We start from the raw sequence: 21,253 nt of genomic DNA, 5'->3' as shown, positions 1-21,253 counted from the left end.
GCAGCATCTTGTCAATTAGCTGAAGGAAAGTAGAATTAGTTGCAGCACGTTATACAAACTTTACATGGACAGCCACAGGATTCTGGTTATTGTGTTTATTCTGATATTGTTGTGACAGTATGTGCTGTCAAGTCAGAACTGATTTATAGCAACCCTAATGGGTTTTCAAGGTAAGCTTAAGGGGTGGTTTTACCAGTTCCAACCCCTGATCACTCCATGAGTTTCCATGGCAGAGACTAGGAATCAAACTGAGGTGTCCTGAGTACAGGTAGGCACAAACCACAGTTTGGCAGTTCAGCTGCACAACTGTTCCATGGGCACCCCAGCTTCCCTTACCCCACCTCCTCAGGCAGGTGCCCATTCTGAGACAGCACACAGAGGTGGCAGGGCTGGGAAGCCACACCGTTGCCTCTGAGTGGGCACCTGCTGGAGAAGGTGGGGCAAGGGAAATCTGTGGAACAGCTATGCTGCCGAACCGTGCTGAACCACTGAACGGTTCATGCCCAACTCTAATTCCTAATTATAGTCTATTACTAAGTCCACCACACTCCATCAGCTACAATTCTGAAGTTATAGCACTGGTTTTAGTGATACCTGTTTTTATCTGCACACGTTTTTATAGCAATATGATCCACTGTGACTCCTAGGCCTAAAGAAAGTTGGGGTATAATTCCAATAAAATCATATAAAACCCTGCCTCCCATTGTCTTTCATGTACTACTACTGCAGCATACCATTCTCTCCTTCCCTGCCATATACCTTCAATAGGATACCATCAGATGGAGGGATGAAGATATACCAGCTCTCTTCACAAATGTAAGCTGGAAACAATATTTGATTCTGTTCTGATCAAGAAATTCCGAGAAATAATATAGGATCACACATAATGTGCATCTCTGTGTTGACAACATCCCCCCCTTTTGTCTATCATATTACAGAGAAATGCAATATTACTTAGATCTTACTTAAATCTTTAAAAGTCTGAAAATTAATTAAAGATTACTATGGTTGAAAAACTCTACACCTTTTAAGATGTCAACACACTGACAGAGTTAAAAGACCATGCTATAAATTGTCAATCGGAGCAATTTCTCATTCTTGGGAGACTACTTTTATAACAACAAGAGGTCCCCCTACTGGATGAAGATGGAAATTCATGTTTTCCCACTTCTAAATTTATCTTTGCCAATCCACTTTCATTGTTACATTCAGAGTACTCTCCCACTCGTAAAAATGAATGCTTGAAGAGATTTAATTAAGCTTTGCATGCTGCTTTAATAATATAATACATGGCATGCTATTTCTTCAGTACTGAATTGCCTCATTAAGCAGCCACATCAGAAGACCTGGCAATCCGGATACAAGTACAGAAATGAAACCTGCCTACCAACTATATTAGACCATTTAGCAGCAGAAGACTGAATCCAGTACAAAGGGTTTTGCCACAAATAGGTATGAAGTGCTCTAAACAGTATAATGTTTGTGCAACAGAAGTGCAAAGTGAAGGCTATAAATGTTGACATAACCCCTTAGAGAACACAGTAGAAATTAATGTACATAATTCATAGGAGAATATAGAAAAGTTATAGGGGGGGAGTAACTCCTAGAATTCCCCAGCCAAAAAGGACAGTGGGAAGCTGGCTTTGGAATTGTGAGTGCTGTACTGTACCCTGGAAAATGGATGTTTCTAAAGTCTGCATGCAACGAAAATAGACCTTGCCAATTAAAGGGGATAGAGAAAGAGTAAAAGCTGGCTGGAGTTGATAGGGGGGGAAATCAAAGGCAATCAGAGTGAAGGGTGGGAGTGGGGGGGGATGTTCTCTTTGAATACAGAAAGCCGGTCTATTTCAGCACAAATTACAAGACCAAGGCCAAATGCCAATCTTTCAGCAAAGTCTGCCAGCTAAAGGCCCTCAAATGGAACTAAACAAGGGAGACCTTCTCCACCCATCCACCCTGTCATCCCTTGTTCCTGATTAACAAGATAGTAGGCAAACATTTTCTTCCACCCAGATCCCACCTCCACATCCTAGACACTGAGTAAGAGCGTATATATTCTGTGTCTGGCTATCCAACGCTGCCGAAACCAATTTAGTGTTGTACTTTCGTTTGAGGATCTTGACTGTATCAGATTTAAAATGAAGAGATTTTAACAGTCAGTAGCACATTCTTATTAAATGCATTATGCCAGAATGGGGGTGGGTAGGGGGTGGTTCATTCCAACATTACAGTGGGGTGCCCTGGTCTCGTCATGAGCCACATGCCCAGTCACTCTCCTTTAAAAATGTTGTGGGTACCACTGAGAAAGAAAGAACAGTATAAGACACATCCTAGAAAAGGTGGGCAAGCCATATGAAGTGGGTTAGTTTTATTCTGTTATAATTTTAGGGGCATTTTTCACTTTGGTTCTCTGCTATAAATAGCACAAGGTACAAGTGCAAAATTACATAGTATCTAATACTCAAGTCTAAGCCACACCATTTCTACAACAGAACATAAGGTATGCTTTAATTGCATGTAGACATTAAAAAGCAAACCATCACATTTCGCAACCCACAACTAATATATAATGTATACAACCTGTTTTTATTCAGCAGATTAATAATGAGATTAAAAAAGCAAGCACTTCTATTCTCTATATAGATTTCCGAGGCTTCGTTTGACCTCCCGTTCATCTTGGATATTGTAGCAAAACTACCCAATTGGATTTGTATAGATTTTCCCTTGATATAATGTGGGGATGAAGGAAGATCTTGAAATACTGACCTCTCTTTTTTCTCAGAGAGACCATTTTCCTTTTGTTAACCGATGATGAAAACCTTCTGAAAGTCCCTGCAGACTGACTTCAGTGACAATTATCTCCCAACAAGACTGGTAGAGAAACGGTGTCTGGAAAGTTTCGCTGATGACAGCCTCTATCTGATGAAACTCTTGACCTAATGAAAAAGTACTATAAAATAACTAGTTCAGGCATTTGAACTGGCTAATTTGGGCAGGAAATAAATCATGTTCACATCCGTGTCGGTTGTGTCCTCATTTAGCCATTAAGACAACTCAGCAGCAGTTCATCAAATTAATCCATTGGTCAGTCAAGCAAAGAATCAATCATTGTTAATCAGATCAATAAACTATTCCCCTGCCCCATTTCTGAAGTTCAAAGGTGAGGGCCAATCCATATGTAGCCAAATCAGCACCATTCACACAAGGAGTGGAATTATCACTTCATTAAGAAGAACCTCAATATCATGTATCTCCACGCTGCTATATTTTGTTGCAAGACCGACACGTACATTTGAACACATTCAATATTGGGAGTTAGCATAAAGTATTCCCCAGGACAGTGGAGGGTAGAGCAGATAAGGGAGACCTATCTTCCTCTGGTTTTGTTGTGCCAGTATGTCTATAACTCATGAATTGACCAAAGCCAATTACTAGGGAACATTAGAACAAATAACAGTCCAATAGCTAAACAAAGTGGCCAGCAGGAGTGAGCAATATACAGCCCCCGAGGCCATTTTGCAGCCCCCAATTTGTCCTTATCCCCCCATTTTTTCCAAATAAAAGGAAAGAAGGAATGACAGCATTAAGAAGCTGCTAGGAGCAGCAATTCCCTCTTACATTGAACATGCTTCTCACCTCATTTGATAGTAAAAATACCCATTGTCCAAAATCAGAACTAAACTTCTAGCCACTTCAGTTATAATTTCTCTCTCTCTCTCTCTCTCTCTCTCTCTCTCTCTCTCTCTCTCTCTTTCTCTTTGCCTTTTTGTTTGGCCTCAATATCTATATGGTATATAATTGTGGATGTGCTAAAAAGATAAAGCATGGAATTTGTTGGAAATATAGCAACCTTCATGTGCCACCTTTAAGAGGATTTGACTGGGAGGGATCTTTCTGGACTGGGACGAATCAATCCAGCATCAACCAATTGTTCCCTCTCTGCCTCTGTTGTTTGTTTTGATCTGTTCAGAATTGTGAGTAAATGGAACTTTTTATTCTTTCTTTTACTCTGAGGAAGTTATTGAGACGGTAAGTCCCAGTTGAAGAGAACCAATCCATAAGGGGTGGTCTACTGTGGGGACACTTGAAGATAATTCTGCTCTGTAGGACCCTGAACTTTTTCCTCTGTGTAGCTAGAGGTTTCTTAGCCATGTATTTCCACACTCTACCAATAAATTTTAGGCGAAGAGCTGGATGCTGATTGGGTTTGGGTGGTGTGTTTGGAATATGAGGATATGTTAAGTGGATTGGCAGTCACTCAGTCTACTCTTGAATAGCCAGAGAAAAGGAGTGTTTACAGACTCCATTGTATAATCTCTGTGGGAACAGTTAGTCTTGAGTTTAGATGTAGGAGAGTGGTCTGGGGTGAAGTGCGTGTGAATTTAGTAAATATATAATTACAGCTGTTTTTAGACTTCAGTTTAAACATCTCATTTATTACCTTTCCCTTTTCCCTTTTCCTCATTCCCCATAATAGTTTTTTTGCTCACTCCAAATAAAACTCTGCTTATTATTTAAAGTATATTTTTCCTAGGAGAAACTTAGCAGTTAGCAATATAGAGTATAACATCCCCATTTATTGAAATAAGAGCGAGCCATGTGGTCATTACAAAATGCAAATGCAGGAGTAGGCAAAACCTGTATAGACCACTAAAAATCATTACACAATCTGCAAGCTTTCATGGATCAGGACCATCCACTTCATCAGGTGTGTATTAGTGTGAAAAACTTCAAGTCCAAAAGTTCATGGCAAGATGGACTTTGCTGGGAAAGTTACTCTTAGACATAAAGTCCAAAAGTGCTTGGTGAGATGGATTTTGCCAGCTTATAATAATGACCCACGGAGACTTAATGTTGCCAGGACAGTGCATCCCCAAAATAATTTTTGTTGAACTGTCCTCCCCTGACCTTCTACCTTGGCATCTGGTTTCTAGGATGCAGCTGACTCAGATACACAGATGTGAGGACAGGTAGAGATGGCAACCTTAAAGTTGAGCATATTTCCCACTGCTAAACCCTGGGTGTAACTGGGGTAAACGTCTTTTTTACATCATCCTGTAGGAATCACAAGACTTCCAGATTTCAAGTTTTTTTGAGAAGGGTCCCTTGCTCTTCTCAAGTCATCCCATATATGCTGAAGGTGGAGGCCTTGTGGAAAGCTATAGTCATGCCAACTTCCAGAAACCTTCTGCTACGAATGGTGCCATCAACCTCCTGACAGACTACAAGTGAATCACAACAAACTTCTGAGATCTAGACATTTGAAACCTCCAAAGAAGGCTCCAGCTGATGTCCATCACCTCCCAAACCCAGACTCTCCAGACTTGATGAGGGCCATCAGCCCACTGGACCTGTGGAACTTGTGAAGACCCTACATGAAGTGAGAGGACAGGAAACCATAAAGGAGACCTGTACCTATTTGACTGACAATGTTTGTCACTTCTGGTTTCTGGAACTCTGAGCAACACTCTTTAATCGTTTTGCTGGAGGACACATGTCATTTGAGCAGAGCAACTCTGAACACCAGACAGGAATCTTGAAGTTCCCAGGATACAAAGAAATCTCCTCTGCTCAGCTAATTTATTTGGATACTCATTTACAGTGCACCTGCCCTACCACCAGGGCAATCAGGTTTTCTTTAACCAAGACAACAAAAGGGACCTCCACTTCTTGGTACACTGATCTCAGCTCAGTTAACTGAAGAGATGAGTCATCTCCACCTCTATGTGTCCTAAGTTGTTTCAGAGAGATAATGTGCTGCCATAGCTGGCACCTATCATAACTTGGATCCAGGTAAATTGCCAGCTGAATTTTGTGTTCTGCACCTCTTTATATTTGTAAGGAAAATGAATCTGGTGTCAATACAATAATCTCTTAGGAAACAGTTCTAGACTTTCACATATTCAGTTATTGTGACTTGATTCTTATGTGGACCCTGTTCTTGTCTTTCTGTTCTATAGCAGAGTATGTTACCAATACGCATTAAATATTAAGCAGATTATAAAATATTTATATACTCTTTGATAAAACTGTGCTCAACATTATCAACCTCCAGAGAAGAAACAAGCACCTGCTGGTTCAATTTAGTAATGTAGTTAGAAGTGCTGAAGTAGGACCAGATCCAGATTTAAATGTACTCTCCGTCATGAAACTCACTGAATGAACTTGCACCAGTCACTCTCCGCCTAGCTTTCATAGGATTGTTAGGAAGATTAAATGTGGAGAATTTGTGCTGCCTTCAGCTCTCTGGAGAACACATGGGTTATGAATTCAATGTAATAGGAAAAGCCAAGCAAAGCACACTGCCTATATACCACCCTATAGCATTTAAGCACTCTCTGGGCAGTTTAAAATTTTAATTATGCAGGCTACACATTGTCCCCCCAACGAGCAGTGTACTCTATCAGAAGGATGAAAAGTTGAGTCAACTTCCAGCTGGCTACCTGAGCCCAGGGTCAGATTCAAACTGTGAAGAGTCTTCACTGCAGTACTGCAGTTTAACCTCTGCACAAAGGCTCCTACTAGAAGTCTAAAATAAATTCTTTTTGTGTGTCAGAAGCACCACAGTCCAAGGAATGTATACATCAGATTTTGTTTGTCTTATAATGGTGAAAATATACTGCATAGTACTACTTTACAATAGAAGTAGAGATGAAGATATTCATATTCATTTACAAATGCAAATATCCCCATCCTAGCTGCAACTAATATGGGTCTGGCCCTTGGAACTGGCCCTTTCTGCTCATGTGCTGCCGCACCATCAGCATCCAATCTTCCCACCAATCACATAAGTAGCTCCACCATCTCCCTGCTCGGCTGGCCACTGCAGACAAGGGGCTGGATGACGAGTGGCCAGCCAAGCAGGGAGACAGAGCAGCTATTTTCACAATTGGTGGGAAGAGCTGGACGCTGGTGGTACAGCAATGTGTGAATGGATGGATGGGTTCCAAGGGCCCGACTTGCATTAGATGCAGCTGGGACAGGGGTATTAATAAACAAATATGAATATCCCCATCTCTAAACAGAAGCATAATCAAAAATGTCATTTTTTAAAAATTAAGCGAACTCACAATTAATTTGGGATTAAACACTCCAACAAGGCTTGTAGTATATAAAAAGAAGACTTTATTAAAATGGATGTCTTTAAACTCTTATATAAAAACTAAGGCCACAGCTAATGCTAAAATAATGTCCACTTCAAAAGGTTTTATACTATGATTTAATTTAAAATTCTTATACAAAGCTATTTTACAAATGAGTACTCAAACATAACACTGTTATTCTAAAATTTAATGATATAAAATATCAACCTCTGAATACATATCTTTTCTGTTTCTTTTGGTCCTTCGAGGAATAATAATTTTTGCATGGTTCCTGCTACACAAATTAACTGAAACAGAAAGGTGGCAGCTTCATTGCTGAAAGCCAATAATCCTTCCTTTTTTGTGCCAAGTTCACTTCTTTTCTTGTAAGGTTAAACATCTCCAGTCATGATAGCAATAAACTCTTCCTGATTGACTGAAAAAAAAAGGCAAAAGTTAATTATGTAGCATTTATCTTACTTAAAGCTTTTCTCAATCAAGTTCGTAGTCTCTGAAGTTTCAGGGAAACTAAATATTGGCATTTGCTCTCAGAAATATTGTATTCACTTTGAAAGTTCACTCTGAAAAGCTGCAGAAACGCACCTTTGTAAGAGATTAACTTGGTATTCAATCCTCTAAGCAATAAGAAATCAAATTAGCTTAGCCTTACTGAAACAAACTCTTAACTGTTTTCTGGTAAAAAATAAAGACTGTTGGTTTCATTTCATTCTATGTTTCATTAAAAGCAGGCGCCTACCATTACATCCAGCTCCTCTGACTCGTCTTCTAAAACTAAATATATGCTTTCATTTATTGCCATTTATTTAAACAAATAGAACAGAATATTCAACATAGAAAAGCTGTTCATTTCTTAATTAATTTCTTGCTTCAGCAAAGTAACGGACAATTCATCTGACTTTATTTAGCCATTACTTATGATAAAGTAACAGAAAGGATAAATGATTTCACGTTTTCCTGTATAACACATCATATAAATTCATATTTGAGTATCAAAGAAATTTGAAACCATTTCCAGATCCATAATTTATGGGAATCAGTTTTCAAACTGGCAATTCTGTCACTTAACTGAGTGTAAAATAACTATAAGGACAGTAAGTTAATGCACTATTTTTTTGCCAAATTCAAGATTAGAACTTACTTTCTCCATCACCATCTTTATCAAATTCTTCAATCATTGCCCGAAGTTCTTCATCAGTCATGTTCTCTCCGAGTTCTCTAGCTACACGGCGAAGGTTTCTTAAGCTTATTTTACCTGAATCGTCATCATCAAACAATTTAAATGCCTTGAGTATTTCTTCATGTGGATCTCTGTCAAGTATCCAGTCTGTCACTAAAATGAAAAAATGTGAAATCTAGTCTTTAATATAGGGATATTTGTCCTTATAATTTTTTTCAGCATGAAAATGTCTCTATTTTGTTGCCACCCTTCAGCTTTCTAACTAAAATAATTTAAACAGTTTGCCTTCGCCATTTGCTCAAAAGAAGTCTGTTATACATATATATGAATTTGCACTCCATATGTGGAACACTGCATTGCTAACAATAAACCCAGTAGGGGAGCAGATCAGCTTTGCAAAAAATTCACTATCTTTTGCTCATTCTATTGCAATAGAAAACATTGGAGATATATTCTGCACACAACTGCAGAATATTTGAACACCAAACTGTCACAGAAGCATAATTACTTTTCCCTATTAAGATGAGTTTCTAAATTAAGGAAAGAATAAAATGATTTCTAAAAAGCATTTTAAAAAAGACAGAAAAAACAATAATGAAATACAAAAGGAACATTCTTATTCCTTTTGTTTCACTTTCATATTTATACTGATAGAAAGGGATGGAGAAAACAGAAGAAATGCAGCCTATATTCCAAAAGTTGGTGGCGAAATTCTGATTGCCTTAGGTGGCTTTTATGTTTTTTTATGAAAACCATAGAATCAGAATCATCATACGGTTGGAAGGGACCTTGAAGATCTTCTAGTCCAACCCCTGCCCAAGGCAGACCTCATACCATCTCGAACAGATGGCTGCCCAATCTCATCATGAAAACCTCCAATACACTTAGATACTAAAAAATGGCTTGTCTGTGTCTTCCACAAGATATGTGTATATCTGTCAATTAAAAGACTAATTTCATTTCTAGTTACATATTGCTGTCAACTTTCTTGTCAATAATGTTTAAAATAAAATACCTACCAACTTCATTAAAATCTTCAAAGGTGATTTTCCCACTTCCTTCCCGATCATAATCTTTAAGTATCTTTAGTACATCTGCTTTTTTTACATCAAAACCTAGCGCTCTCATTGCCACCTTTTGGAAAAAGATAGAAATACAACATTTTAGGTTCAGCACATTAGTAGAATTATGTTCCTTTTCATGCAAATTACACTGAATAAAGATGTCTTCAAATAGTAAGGGGAAAGATATGAAAAAAGTGTAATCTAAAAAAAGACCATTATATTTTTTTAAAGAAACAAACATAACCATTTAAATTGTAGTAAAAGAGGGTCACCTCATCATACACTAATGCAAAATTAGCAAAAACATTTATTTTGGATAGTTCAGGCGATCTGCCACCAGGATGGTAACAGCAGGTTCATGTTGATCAATAGTATTTCTATCTACATGGGAATTTTCAAAGTATTAAATCAACAAGCAAATGTGTAATGCCTTAACGACAAGACCTAAAATTGTTTGACATTTTTCAGGTATCTGCCACATTTCCTGGAAAACAAAAGAGGAATTTTAGTTAAAAACAAAACCAAAAAAGTCCCAAAATGATCAAAAGAAAGCTACAGAAAAGGACCCTAATGCTGTATACCATATATAGCCACTACATTCTGCATCCATAGCCAGATGCTCTCCAAATGATGGTGTGTGTGCGTGGGGGGGGGGAATGACCATACATCTTCATGAGCTTAGCAGTAGCAAGGGGTAGAACTGATTTTGTCATCTTTCAGATCACCAGCAAGGACGAAATTGTTTTGTTAATCTCTGAACAATGTTTTATAGTGCCACCTTCAGCATTTGTTGCAACAAATTTTGTCTCCAGTTTTAATTTCACAATTAATTTGTACTGCAATTTCTAACTAAATTTTGCATTTTGCCAAAGGTGATTTATAAAAAATATCAAATAAATAACTGCATCTATCATCTTCCTTCTCTGAGCAGGAAGGGGAGTGTAACCAGCAGGTGTGCAAAGCAGCACTCCACACATTTTTTCTGGATAACCCATCATCATTCTGTCAGAGGGGAAGACTGATCCAGAAGCAGCCCACATCATGCCACTTTGGGAACTGGAGATAGTCCTAGCAGCCCTGTGATGACAATGGAGCCAGTTTACGTTTTCCAGGTGAAGGTTGGGGGGGGGGTCCAAAACAAGTTCAATTCTCATGCTCCTTTTGGTCTTGTCAATTCTGTTTCCTGGCTGATACTGCTTGAGATCTGTGGTATGAAACTCACATTCTTCTTCCCCTGCTATTGAGAGGATAAGTGGAGAGAGTCAGATGCACCCAAAGGCTGACAGTTAACCAGCCATGTTATGTTTATAAACTATCAATCTCTTGATGTGTTGTGTCTGAAAAAAGTGGGAAAGAGAGATCTACAATTCTACATCTTTAAACATACTACTTTAAAATAATCTACATTTTACAAAAGTCTAGACATTTGACAGAGACAATAAAAATAACTTTAGCAATTTTACAATTAAATGTCATAGACAGAAGACAAACAACCGTTTCTACTCTACAATATTTGTTGGAAAAGAGTAAAAAATGGTATGGAAGGAACAGTGGAGTTGATAACTATATGAATTTCCCACTTAAGCTGCTGAACAAACCCAGTGTAAAATGTGGCAGTATGACTCCTTGAAAATTAGAGTGCATATTACATTATGGCTACAGTCCCACACACATCCATGGGAGTAAGCTGCATCCAAGTCTCACACTAAGGGATTGTATTTCACAAGTACCACTGAAAGCAAGATACACCGAATGTTAATAAGTGGAACTGAAGTTCACACAGTAGCTGTCAATAATTCCTTACAAACAGAGGCTAAAGCATTAGCGTATAATGCCAGAAATCACTGATTTTTTTCATTTTAGATTCACAGTCCTCTCTAGCATACATATATATGCGAATCTGAGCACCCAAGGCTGAACACACACAAAGACGATCTGTTCAATATTTAATTTAAATGCTTCAGCCTTTGAGCTGCTTCATACAAGCAGAAATGCCAAATTTTAAACACTCGAACATAAGAGCTGATGCAGTTAGGGGGCTACAGCATGATAAACAATTCAATTCATGATTAATTTTAGTACATAAGGGCCACATTCTCTTAAATCTTAGTCTTTTCCATAATATGGAATGATACTGACCTATCTTATAGGGAGGATATTCTACTTTCCCCATTCAACAAATTATTTGAAAACTATAACTATTCCCTCTAACAAGTCAAGAAATACATGTTATGACACTAAATGCACTGTCAGCTTACAACAACCAGTTGTCTTTATTCACTGCATATATACCACAAATCCGTGTCCCATCCTGGAAAACTGGGAGTGCAGAGGCTATGCAAAAGTAGGAGCATCTCTACAAAGGTGTCACTTCCTAAGTGTACAAAGCAATGACAGAGAGGGCATGAGATAGGTGCTCCTTATACTGTAAATTGGCTGGCCAAGGGCTATTGTGCTACTGTACTCCCAACTGAATGCCCACATGCAACTTTCAGCCTTCTTTTACGCAATCCTTAATGCTGCCAATTTCCTCCTACAGCAGTTGCTACTGCTTCCACAAAAACAAGATTAGGAGCTGAGCTTTATTTTATGGAAGAAATAGGCATGTGCACTGTGAACTTGGAGATGAAGCGGTGTGATGTCCTTCTAAAGGAGACATAATTGCTGTGTTCTGAAATTAATCACCAAGCTTTCATCGGCATGTGCCTATATTTTTTTTCTTCTTGACTGAGAGTAGGGGAAGAGAAAGAAAGAGCAGAGTGGGGAGAGAGAATGGATTAGGTAATGCGCCTATGAGAGGTAAGTCTAATAGGTGTGTGGGGTTTTAAAAACCACCACCACTTGTTGCCATCACCATTTTTTCTCTGTCCTGTGATTCCTGAATAGAGAAATGGAGGAGGACCTTGAAAGTGTGGAGTTTAGTATGCAACCTTCAAGGATATGTGGCCCTCAACAGAGAAAAAGTTTTCTTACTCTTCCCTTATGAAGTAGAAGCAGGTATTTGCTATGTCTGTCCATGTTCTTTGTAGCATGTACTATGTCTGCTAGCATAAACTTGTTTAACAAACATACCTATACCATATTTTTCTGTTTATAAGATGACCCCGTTTATGAGACAACCTCCCCTTTACTAACTCAAAAATTAAGAAAACTTAGTTTTGAGTATTCAGCCTCCGGGCTCAGAACACTTGGACATTACAAGTCCTTGTTGCATCTGAGCCTACAGGCTCCACCTCCAATGAGGTGTGTTCCAATTGGTTTGTTCAGCATCAGCTGACGTCAGTTCCATAAGGCTCGTAATTGGAGGAAGCCAAGTCTCCTGACTTAGGAGGAGATGGTTGGACAGTGTCATCAAAGCTACCAACATGGATTTGATCAAACTCCAGGAGGCAGTGGAAGACAGGAGGGTCTGGCATGTTCTGCTCCAAGGGGTCACAAAGAGTAGGACACAACTTAACGACTAAACAACAAAGTCTCCTGACTGTAGGAAGCTAAGCCTCATGACTGAAGGAAGCCTGTTTACAGGCAAAGTATGGGCCATTTTGTTCTCTCCTCAGCTTACTTCTGTGTATAAGATGCCCCTCAATTGTTAGTGTAATGATTTTAGGAAAAAGTAGTGTCTTATATATGGAAAAATATGGTATATGTAATAACAACACCTTCACGTATGATTGCCAGCTTTAAATCACTACAGAACTACAGGCACTATGCATAATTCAGCATATCTTAATGTTGAGCTTATTATTTTTGACTGACGTTTTTAAAATGCTATTACAAAACAAAATTTAAGAAAAATAATTGCCTTTAGTTCATGATAATCTATTGCTTTGTCTTTATCTGTGTCAAACAACTCAAAAGCATCTTTTATCTCTTGCTTCTGTTCTTCAGTTAATTCTCTTCTTTTCTTTCTCTTGGTTTTCTCAACAGAAAACTCTGCTCTGAAACATAAAGAAGAAAAACACACAATTCATTATAGAAAGCACCAAGTGTTTGCAGGCAAGAATGTTCTTAAGTGATTTTTAAGTGATGTTAATCTGTTTTTAATATTACTCTACTCCAAATCACTTTGAACCCCTCTTGAGCAGAAAAGTGATAAACAAATGCTTTAAATCACTGTCATCTCCTTCTTAGGGAACAAGTACTGTATTATTTTGCACAGTTAAAAAAACTGAAAAAGTAACACCTCAGTTGCTTTCATCTGCTATGTGGATTTCATTAAAATTTATAGGAGTAATACAATTATTTGAAAATTTACTAGGGACAGAGATTTTCATGATTTAGTAATATACAGTATACCAAGGCCCACATTCAACTGTTGGTCCTTAGCACATCAAACTTATGTAAGTGTTGATTTAGAATTCAGCAACTGATTCAATGGGCCTACTCTAACTGGATCTAGCAAATGGATTTAGGGCTTGCTTTGCCACCGACTACTGTCCTTTCCATTTTCTCTTCTCATGTGTGTTTTCTGTTTTAATCTTGAGCTTGTGTTATCTCCCCTCCCACATCTCTAAGCGGCAGTGGTGTTGACTGCACTATTGTTACAAGATGACAAATTTGACACTAAAAATGTTAGTTATTTTTATACGTTTTGGATGATGGTGGTCTTACCAAAACATAATCGTTCTTTAAGTTAATATATTTCAGAGTTTTTATACCAAAGCTAAATATGCCAATAAACAGGGAAAATATTAAGTTAAATGAACACTTGTATTTGTTAAAATCACTGTAATTCATGAATTAATTTTTAGAATAATGTTATCTAGCCAGGATTTCAAGCAACATCCTTTCCCAACACTATCTGAAAATAGCCAGATATCTCCCCTAGGCCTTTTATATAGAAAGGCCTAGGGGAAATATCTGGCTATGTTCAGATAGTGTTGGGAAAGGATGTGGCATCCCCAGCCTACAATTAGCAAATAACCTCAGTAATAATCTTCAACCTGGCACAATAAACCACAGAGTTTGTACAAATTGTCTCCCGTGTTCGCCTTCTGACATATCTCTTGAGACCTTGAAGAAAATACCTATCAGCTTGGTTTTCAATCTTAGATTTGCGATGGTAAGGGAACCACTAGGTAACGGGCAGCATGTGTTCAAGCGACAAGGAAGCAGCCTGGCTGTGTTTGGGGGGCCCTCCTGGTGATTTTGCTGAGCCAGTCCCTGGACTTTGAACCCACCATCCAGCCCTGGCAGTACCACTGGGTATGTCCCTCCATCCGTTCGACTTCTCCTAACTATATAGGGCACTGTACGACTGGCTGTTGATACTGTCTTGTCGGCTGCCTTAAGGACCTCATCGTTATAAAGGCAGCTAATAATAATAAAAACACACCCAAACCCAAAAGTTCGGGGCGGGGGGGGGGAAGGCCGAATACACGATACAAACCCAACATCTTTCGATGCAGGAGCGCTGCATAAAAGACCGCTAAAAATCTGGGGGGGGGCGAATAACGGGGTGGCACCCCGGCGCGAAGGACTCTACGAGCTCGTTACCCAACAACCCAACGCGGGCAGCAGCAGCAGCTATCGCGACAAGCAAGTCACGGCCGGGGGGGGGGAGGTGGAAACCGTTGTGTTGCCATAGCAACAAGAAGCGAGCAGTTCATTGCCCCCCCCAATCCACCCGCCCCGTCCGTACCAACCTCGACACCAAATTCATTTTCCTGGCCCCACCCCTTAAACCGGAGGCCAGAAAGGGCTGGGAAGGGGAGGGGATCCCCGCAACTTTGGACCACCGGAACCCGGAATCACAGAGACCACAACAGCCGTCCCTCGAAAGCGGGACCCCGAACCCAGCCCTCGACCAACGACGCGGCGACTCGCTTCGACTCTTTGCTCCAATTGGGTATTGCGAATCCTCCCGCCCGCCTCCTCTTGTAGGACACGCCTCAACAGGCTGGCTCGCCCGCCAATCACACCACAGACGCTTCTTTCCCGTGAAACTGTCAAGGCGACGCTCAGAAGTACCCAGACTTCAGCGCGGCGCGGACGTCACAGTGGACAGCGTTGCGCTGATTATTGACGTTTGGAGAGCCCTCCCTCCCCTTGTCCTCATTGGTCTGATCCCGAAATAGACCCTCTTAATATGGGAGTGCACTTTTGGGGAAAGTCAGTTTCCTCTATAAAGGCAAGCCTGGGGACCGTGTGATTCTCCAGCCTAGCCTGTGCTAGCTAGGGCTGACAGAACTACATCTGGAAACTCACGCGGTCCTCAGCTAGTTTAAAGCAATGAGAGCCTGAATTTTAGAAAGCAAATTGTATAAGAAGCTAAGGGTGTTAGGTGGCCTTCCTTCACGTTGTAGGGCAGGAGATCCCGTGGTAGAATGAGCCCGGATACATAAAAGTGCTTGCGTCTGAGGAACTTTCAAAAGAAAGCCGGAGCATGCTGCTTTTCAACATGCAAGGGACATGGCTTCACAGATCTCATCCTTGCTCTGTGTTACTCTTCCAGAAAAACTGTATACACTGATGTTAGCACAGTGTGGCTCTTTAGGAACAGTGTTTGCCATTGGCTTCCCTTAAGTCTCCCGTTGGTATGGGACTTTTCTCTCCCCCATCCCTGGCAGGCTTCTTCTGAGAAAGAAAACAAAGTGCCTGTTCAATCCAGAATTGGGGAGCAGAGTACGAGAACAGACCTACCATGTATCCCGGTCCAATGTACCCCACCCAAGTGCTTCTGCCTCCACTGTTTTGATAAATACACTATGAAAATAACAGTGTAACACATTAAAAACAACACAGAAACCACGTATTGCTACCTCTGTGCTTTATAAAAAAAATTTGTGTTTGTGTCAGATTAGCACCCATGACAGCTTTGATATCTGAAACTCAAAGGTAAACCTGGATAGTGCAACAGATTTCTTTGGACCACCAAATCCTTCAGAGTGCTAAGGCTTCTTAAGCAAAGTTCTTAGACAAAGTTTCAATCTCATTTAACAAAGCAGTGGAAGAGGAGTTTCTATCAAAAGGAAATGCAGTGTCACAGCTGCCAGCTCAAATGTCTACACTGGTAGTACTGTCTAGAGAAAGCTCATTCAGGTAGTAGCCGTGGTCTTAAGAGCCACTGTGTCGTGGTGGATGGAGTGTCAAGACTAGGCCTCAGGAGAGCTGGCTTCAAATCCCTACTCAGCCTTGAAAACTCACTGGGGGCGGATGTGACAGTGGTAAAACCCTCATATAACTTGTTTCCCCCAAAATAAGACCTAACCTGAAAATAAGCCCTAGTATGATTTTTCAGGATGCTTGTAATATAAGCCCTACCCCAAAAATAAGCCCCAGTTAAGTGAAACCCCACCCTCCTCCATTGTGCAGCAACCAGAATATGACATGATTGTAATTTGAATAAATGTAGATGGTTGTACATGAAAAAAATTAAAACATCCCCTGAAAGCCCTAATGCATTTTTGGAGCAAAAATTAATATAAGATCCTGTCCTATTTTCAGGGAAACACGGGTATTTTGAAAACCCTATTAAAGTTGCCCAAAGTGACCTGACAGTACCTAAGAACAACTACCAAAATTCAAAGGGTCTCTTATCTCTTCCAATGTGAATGCAATTCTCTGTGAATCTACTCTGAGACCAAGGACGCAGCATCTGCAATGGGACATAATAATGCTGTACAATGTGTTGTCGTCAATGCCATCTTATGGCAACCCTTGCAACTTTTTCTCAGTAGAGTGGTTTACTAGCCCCTTTCCAGTGATACTCTGGGACTGTGCAGACTGTCAATATGTTTAGACTCTCCTGCTCTATTATTTTCTTGTTTTGTTCAAGCCTGACTTTTCAAAAAGCTTGACTTTTCCAGAGCTTGAGAATTCACATTTGAAAATAAATTAACTACAAAGTTATGGAGCCACTCCTCTGCTAATATTATACAGTAGTTATAATTAATTATAACTGTGAACTTTTGAAATTTAATTCTAGTTATTAATTTTTGGAGAGTTTTTAAAAATATTTATGCTTGTGGTAACTAATAACTAGTTCCCTTCTTTTAAAAACATTCTTGAGGGCTACAACCCATGGACCTATGGTCATTAACACACTTTGTTCCCACGTAGTTCATGGCTGCCTCAATACTTTCAACATGAGTAGCAGCACACATCACACCACACACTAGCACTTGGTTCATGTATTTCTCCTTATATACCCTATACTTGAAAGTTAACTTTAAAATTACAATTAAGTCACAAAAGAAGTGGAGCTATCTCTTGCTAAGTCACTATCATAATGGCTGAAATCTGGTAATAAGCTACAGCAAGAGTTGGTCCAACAAATCAGTGGAATTTATACAGATGTTGACTCAACAAATCCCTACTGATTCAGTGGGCCTACTCTAGTCGTGACTTAACTACTGGATCTCAGCCAATGCAAGGTAGTTACACCTTCATTACTAGGGAAAATGTGGAATATAAATAACTAGTTATTTCCATGTCATTACTTCCAGGTTCTGGCCCTATGTGGCAACAACTAACAGAGGAATTAATTAATTAATCAATTAATCAATTAATTAATTAATTAATTAATTAATTATATATTGCCTTTCTCCCCCTGGGGGACCCAAGGTGGCTTACAACAAATAAAACTATTTAAAAAGCAATAGTTTAAAATACCATATAAATATCTTATTAAAAAACAAACATACTGTATATCAAGATTATTTTTTCAAGCTACAGTACTTGTTTTTCAATGAAACCACAAGGTGGCGTCCCATTTTTTTAAAAAAGAAAATCTAAACCTCAGTGGAACTAATGTTGTTATTTTCTCTGCTACTATTTTGCAAGATAATTTGATTACTGTGTGGAAACAGAAGAAACAGTAAATACATTAAATACTAGCCCACACACAAGACATTTTCAGATACAGCACTGTTTTGTGAACCACTACAGAGTTAAAGCAAGACATTCAAGCTGCCACTTACTGAACTCTGAGAACATCATCCCACCATAATTGGTCTGCCTCTCTCTCTCTCTCTCTCTCTCTCTCTCAGTTCCTTTTTGCATGTAAAAACTATGTTTGAAAGCTCCTATATTCATTTGGTGGCTGGATAGGTATCTGCTTACAGAGCCTGAGTTTGGGTGTTTGATTCCCTAATATGTCTCCTGTGAGGACAGCCAGCCTGTGTAACCTTGGGCAAGTTGCACAGTCCCAGAGCGTCCCCAGAAGATGAGAATGGTAAACCACTTCTGAGTATTCTCTACCTGAAAAACCTTGAAAAGGGTCACCACAAGTCAAAATTTATTTGGTGGCACATGATGATAGTTCACTTAAAATGCTATGCTACAGCAGTCTTCTAAGTAACAACAGTCCATGTTTGAATTTCTATGAAAATGCTTCAATGCTTCTAAAAGGCACAGACTTGTAACTTTTTAAAATACACAAAACCTCTCAGAAAGATGACAGCTACTGTGGTCCTACTACTGGAATTTTAAAAAAACTGATCATTTACACCCACTTATCTATCTTCAGGAAGCAGCACATATAATATACACACTTCCTTTTTTTAGCTGGATAAAAGATAAAACAGAAAAATCAGTTTTGTGTCATAGGTCTTTTATTATCAATTATCTATGATAAAATAATATACAATTTTCTTCAAAACAGTGGCATATACCTTAAGTAAACAATTCATCAATAGAACAGTGTGTTACAAGTTTTAAAAGTGCATTTAAACTCCATTTTACAGGGCAATCCATGACCCGATTAAGAAAAAAACTCTGAATTGACAGCATATTTCCTTAGCTTTTGGAACTTAATTGAATTGGGTTATAGGTTAGCTTTAAAACCATTAAAAACAGCCAGACCTCTTACAAATAAAGCAACAGTAAATGTCTCATACTTTAATATTAAAAATGAAAACATATATCACAATAAATATGGATAAAAGACAAAACTTTGAGTAACTTTTCATAAATACCTAAGATCTCATTCTATAAAAATAATTAAGACAATAGATAATATTATATAATAGCACTCTCACTCTAAAGTTGTACTTCAGTAACCATCACTAATTCAAAACTGAACTATGACTTAGTCCTAAATTAAAATTCTGACTAAGGCTGCAATCCTCAATAGATTTACCAGGAAAATTAAATCTGACTAAATTAAGTGTGACTTGTTATTGAGTAAAATATGCTGAGTTAGGAACTGGGGCTATGAAACTCTTCCTTGTCCAACATTTCCTAGGATCAAACAACATCAGGTTTTGTGAACACTAAATTCAGAATGAAATATGAATCCAGTTTAAAATCAGCAGATTGTATTTTCCATTAGTGGATGCTGAGTCAAGATATCAATGGAATGGTTCTACAACACAAGCTAAGCTCAGTTCTGTAGTGCAAACTGATATTTGGCAATCACAATATTCTTTAAGTGAATTCTTCTTGTAGAGAGCAATCTACTAATCTAAGACTTACCAAAAAAACAATAACTCAGAAGACACTGTGAGGCAAGGACAGGGAAAAAAGGTTAGAACAGGCAGACTGCTTTGTCTCTGGGGGAATTACTAATAGTGGCCCAGCAATATTCCAGAGTAACAATATCATTTTGTAGCACTTCAACCCAAAAAGTCTGCATCTCTGAATAAGAAACAAACAAGGCACTAGCAGTTCACAAGGACGAGTCCAAAACTGGTTGAAAATCTTGGTTAAACAGGCTAACTAATTAATCAGCCTTCATTGTGCTTAATATTGCTGTGTCAGATTGGATACTTTTATATGGAGAAATGGTTTGTTTATAGTTGGAAGAGAAAGTTGAACAACTAAATGAATTTATAAATGTAGGGAGAAAAGACACACTCACTCAATATGGGAATTTGGAATTCATCACATCATTTCAATTCCTTGCCACTTTGGGCACCAGCCATCAGACAACAACAATCATCATGGATTTCCCACTGTAGATGGAACCTGACACAAGGCTGGCTTGACTGGGTGACCACTTAAAATTATTTTGTGTGTGTTCTTAATATGCTTAAAGGCTAAGAAATGCTTTTTACTTTATATATTTTTTACTTTTAACAACGTTGGTCAATGTTCCCTCTAAGTTTCTGTCTTCCTGCCTGGGCACCTCGTTCCATGTGCGTGGGAGCGGGCAGGGCTTCATTTGAAATGAGAAAGAAACCACCCTCCAGCTGCCCATACACAACTCCAAAGGAGCCCTGGGCAAGTGCGCACACACAGCTTAGAGGGACCATTGATTTTGATATTTTAAGAGATATATTCTCTGACTTTCACTTGTCAATTTGCGTCTTTCAGGCTGCGAACTTCTTTATTTTTGGATTCAAATATGATTTAGGTTCTTGTCTGTAATTTCTATACAGTAACTAAAAGCCTACAACTGAAACATAATTTTCTGACTTAAGTATTTCCTTGCAACGTAGGTTTAGATTTCATATATTTTAAAGCATGTCTGCCTTCAGTTTTCTTCATAGCTATAAGACTTTTGTATTTTTCCAACAACTTGGAAGTATTTTTTGTTTATGGAAAAATAAAAGCAATGTAAAAAATAATGCTTGTAGACAAGCTGATGTTGCCTGGAATTTTTGCAACAGTGAAGACTTACACTTTGGGACTCAGATGAATTCTGACATGATTGTCAATGATTGTTTGGTTTCACTCTGGAGTTAACCCTTTTTGGGGATAATGCCAACTGTGAGGGATACAGCCTTCTGATTTTTCCCTATAGATCTATAAAGTTTTGTAGGACTCTTAGGAAGGGGTCAGGCATCTGTTTATCCAATCTGATAGCAGTAGACAAAATGTGTAATTGTGATTAACACAGAAGCAGGAATTAGAATAACAAGAGTATTGATATGGCAACTCAATTAATACTATGGCAATGACTAAAGTTAATAAAGTTTTCTTTATTTTTGCACCACATTCAAAAAGTTGCATTTGCACATTTTTGT

At 38.8% G+C, this 21,253-nt stretch overlaps 1 protein-coding gene across 1 annotated transcript; it reads right to left on the bottom strand.

The window, feature by feature from the left end:
* Positions 1–7,102: 7,102 nt before the first annotated feature.
* On the bottom strand, positions 7,103–15,274 carry CETN3 (centrin 3). Its single transcript, XM_020783787.3, has 5 exons — positions 14,990–15,274; positions 13,147–13,282; positions 9,300–9,414; positions 8,242–8,433; positions 7,103–7,518 (listed from the first exon to the last, which is right to left on the bottom strand). The coding sequence occupies exons 1-5, from the start codon at positions 15,004–15,006 to the stop codon at positions 7,475–7,477; spliced, it is 504 nt and encodes a 167-aa protein (XP_020639446.1). The 5' UTR covers positions 15,007–15,274; the 3' UTR covers positions 7,103–7,474.
* Positions 15,275–21,253: the final 5,979 nt, after the last annotated feature.

This window comes from Pogona vitticeps, chromosome 2, assembly GCF_051106095.1.
Source record: "Pogona vitticeps strain Pit_001003342236 chromosome 2, PviZW2.1, whole genome shotgun sequence".
Lineage (NCBI taxonomy): Eukaryota > Metazoa > Chordata > Lepidosauria > Squamata > Agamidae > Pogona > Pogona vitticeps.
This window is presented reverse-complemented; position numbering and strand designations above follow the sequence as displayed.

What these genes read in the sequence shown, in the direction of transcription:
- CETN3 (XM_020783787.3), bottom strand. An exon ending in TAGATTATCATGAACTAAAG is followed by an intron (nt 9,415 to 13,146) that starts GCAATTATTTTT and finishes TTTTTCCAAAAG; the next exon opens with GTGGCAATGAGAGCGCTAGG. An exon ending in TGAAGATTTTAATGAAGTTG is followed by an intron (nt 8,434 to 9,299) that starts GTAGGTATTTTA and finishes TTTTCATTTTAG; the next exon opens with TGACAGACTGGATACTTGAC.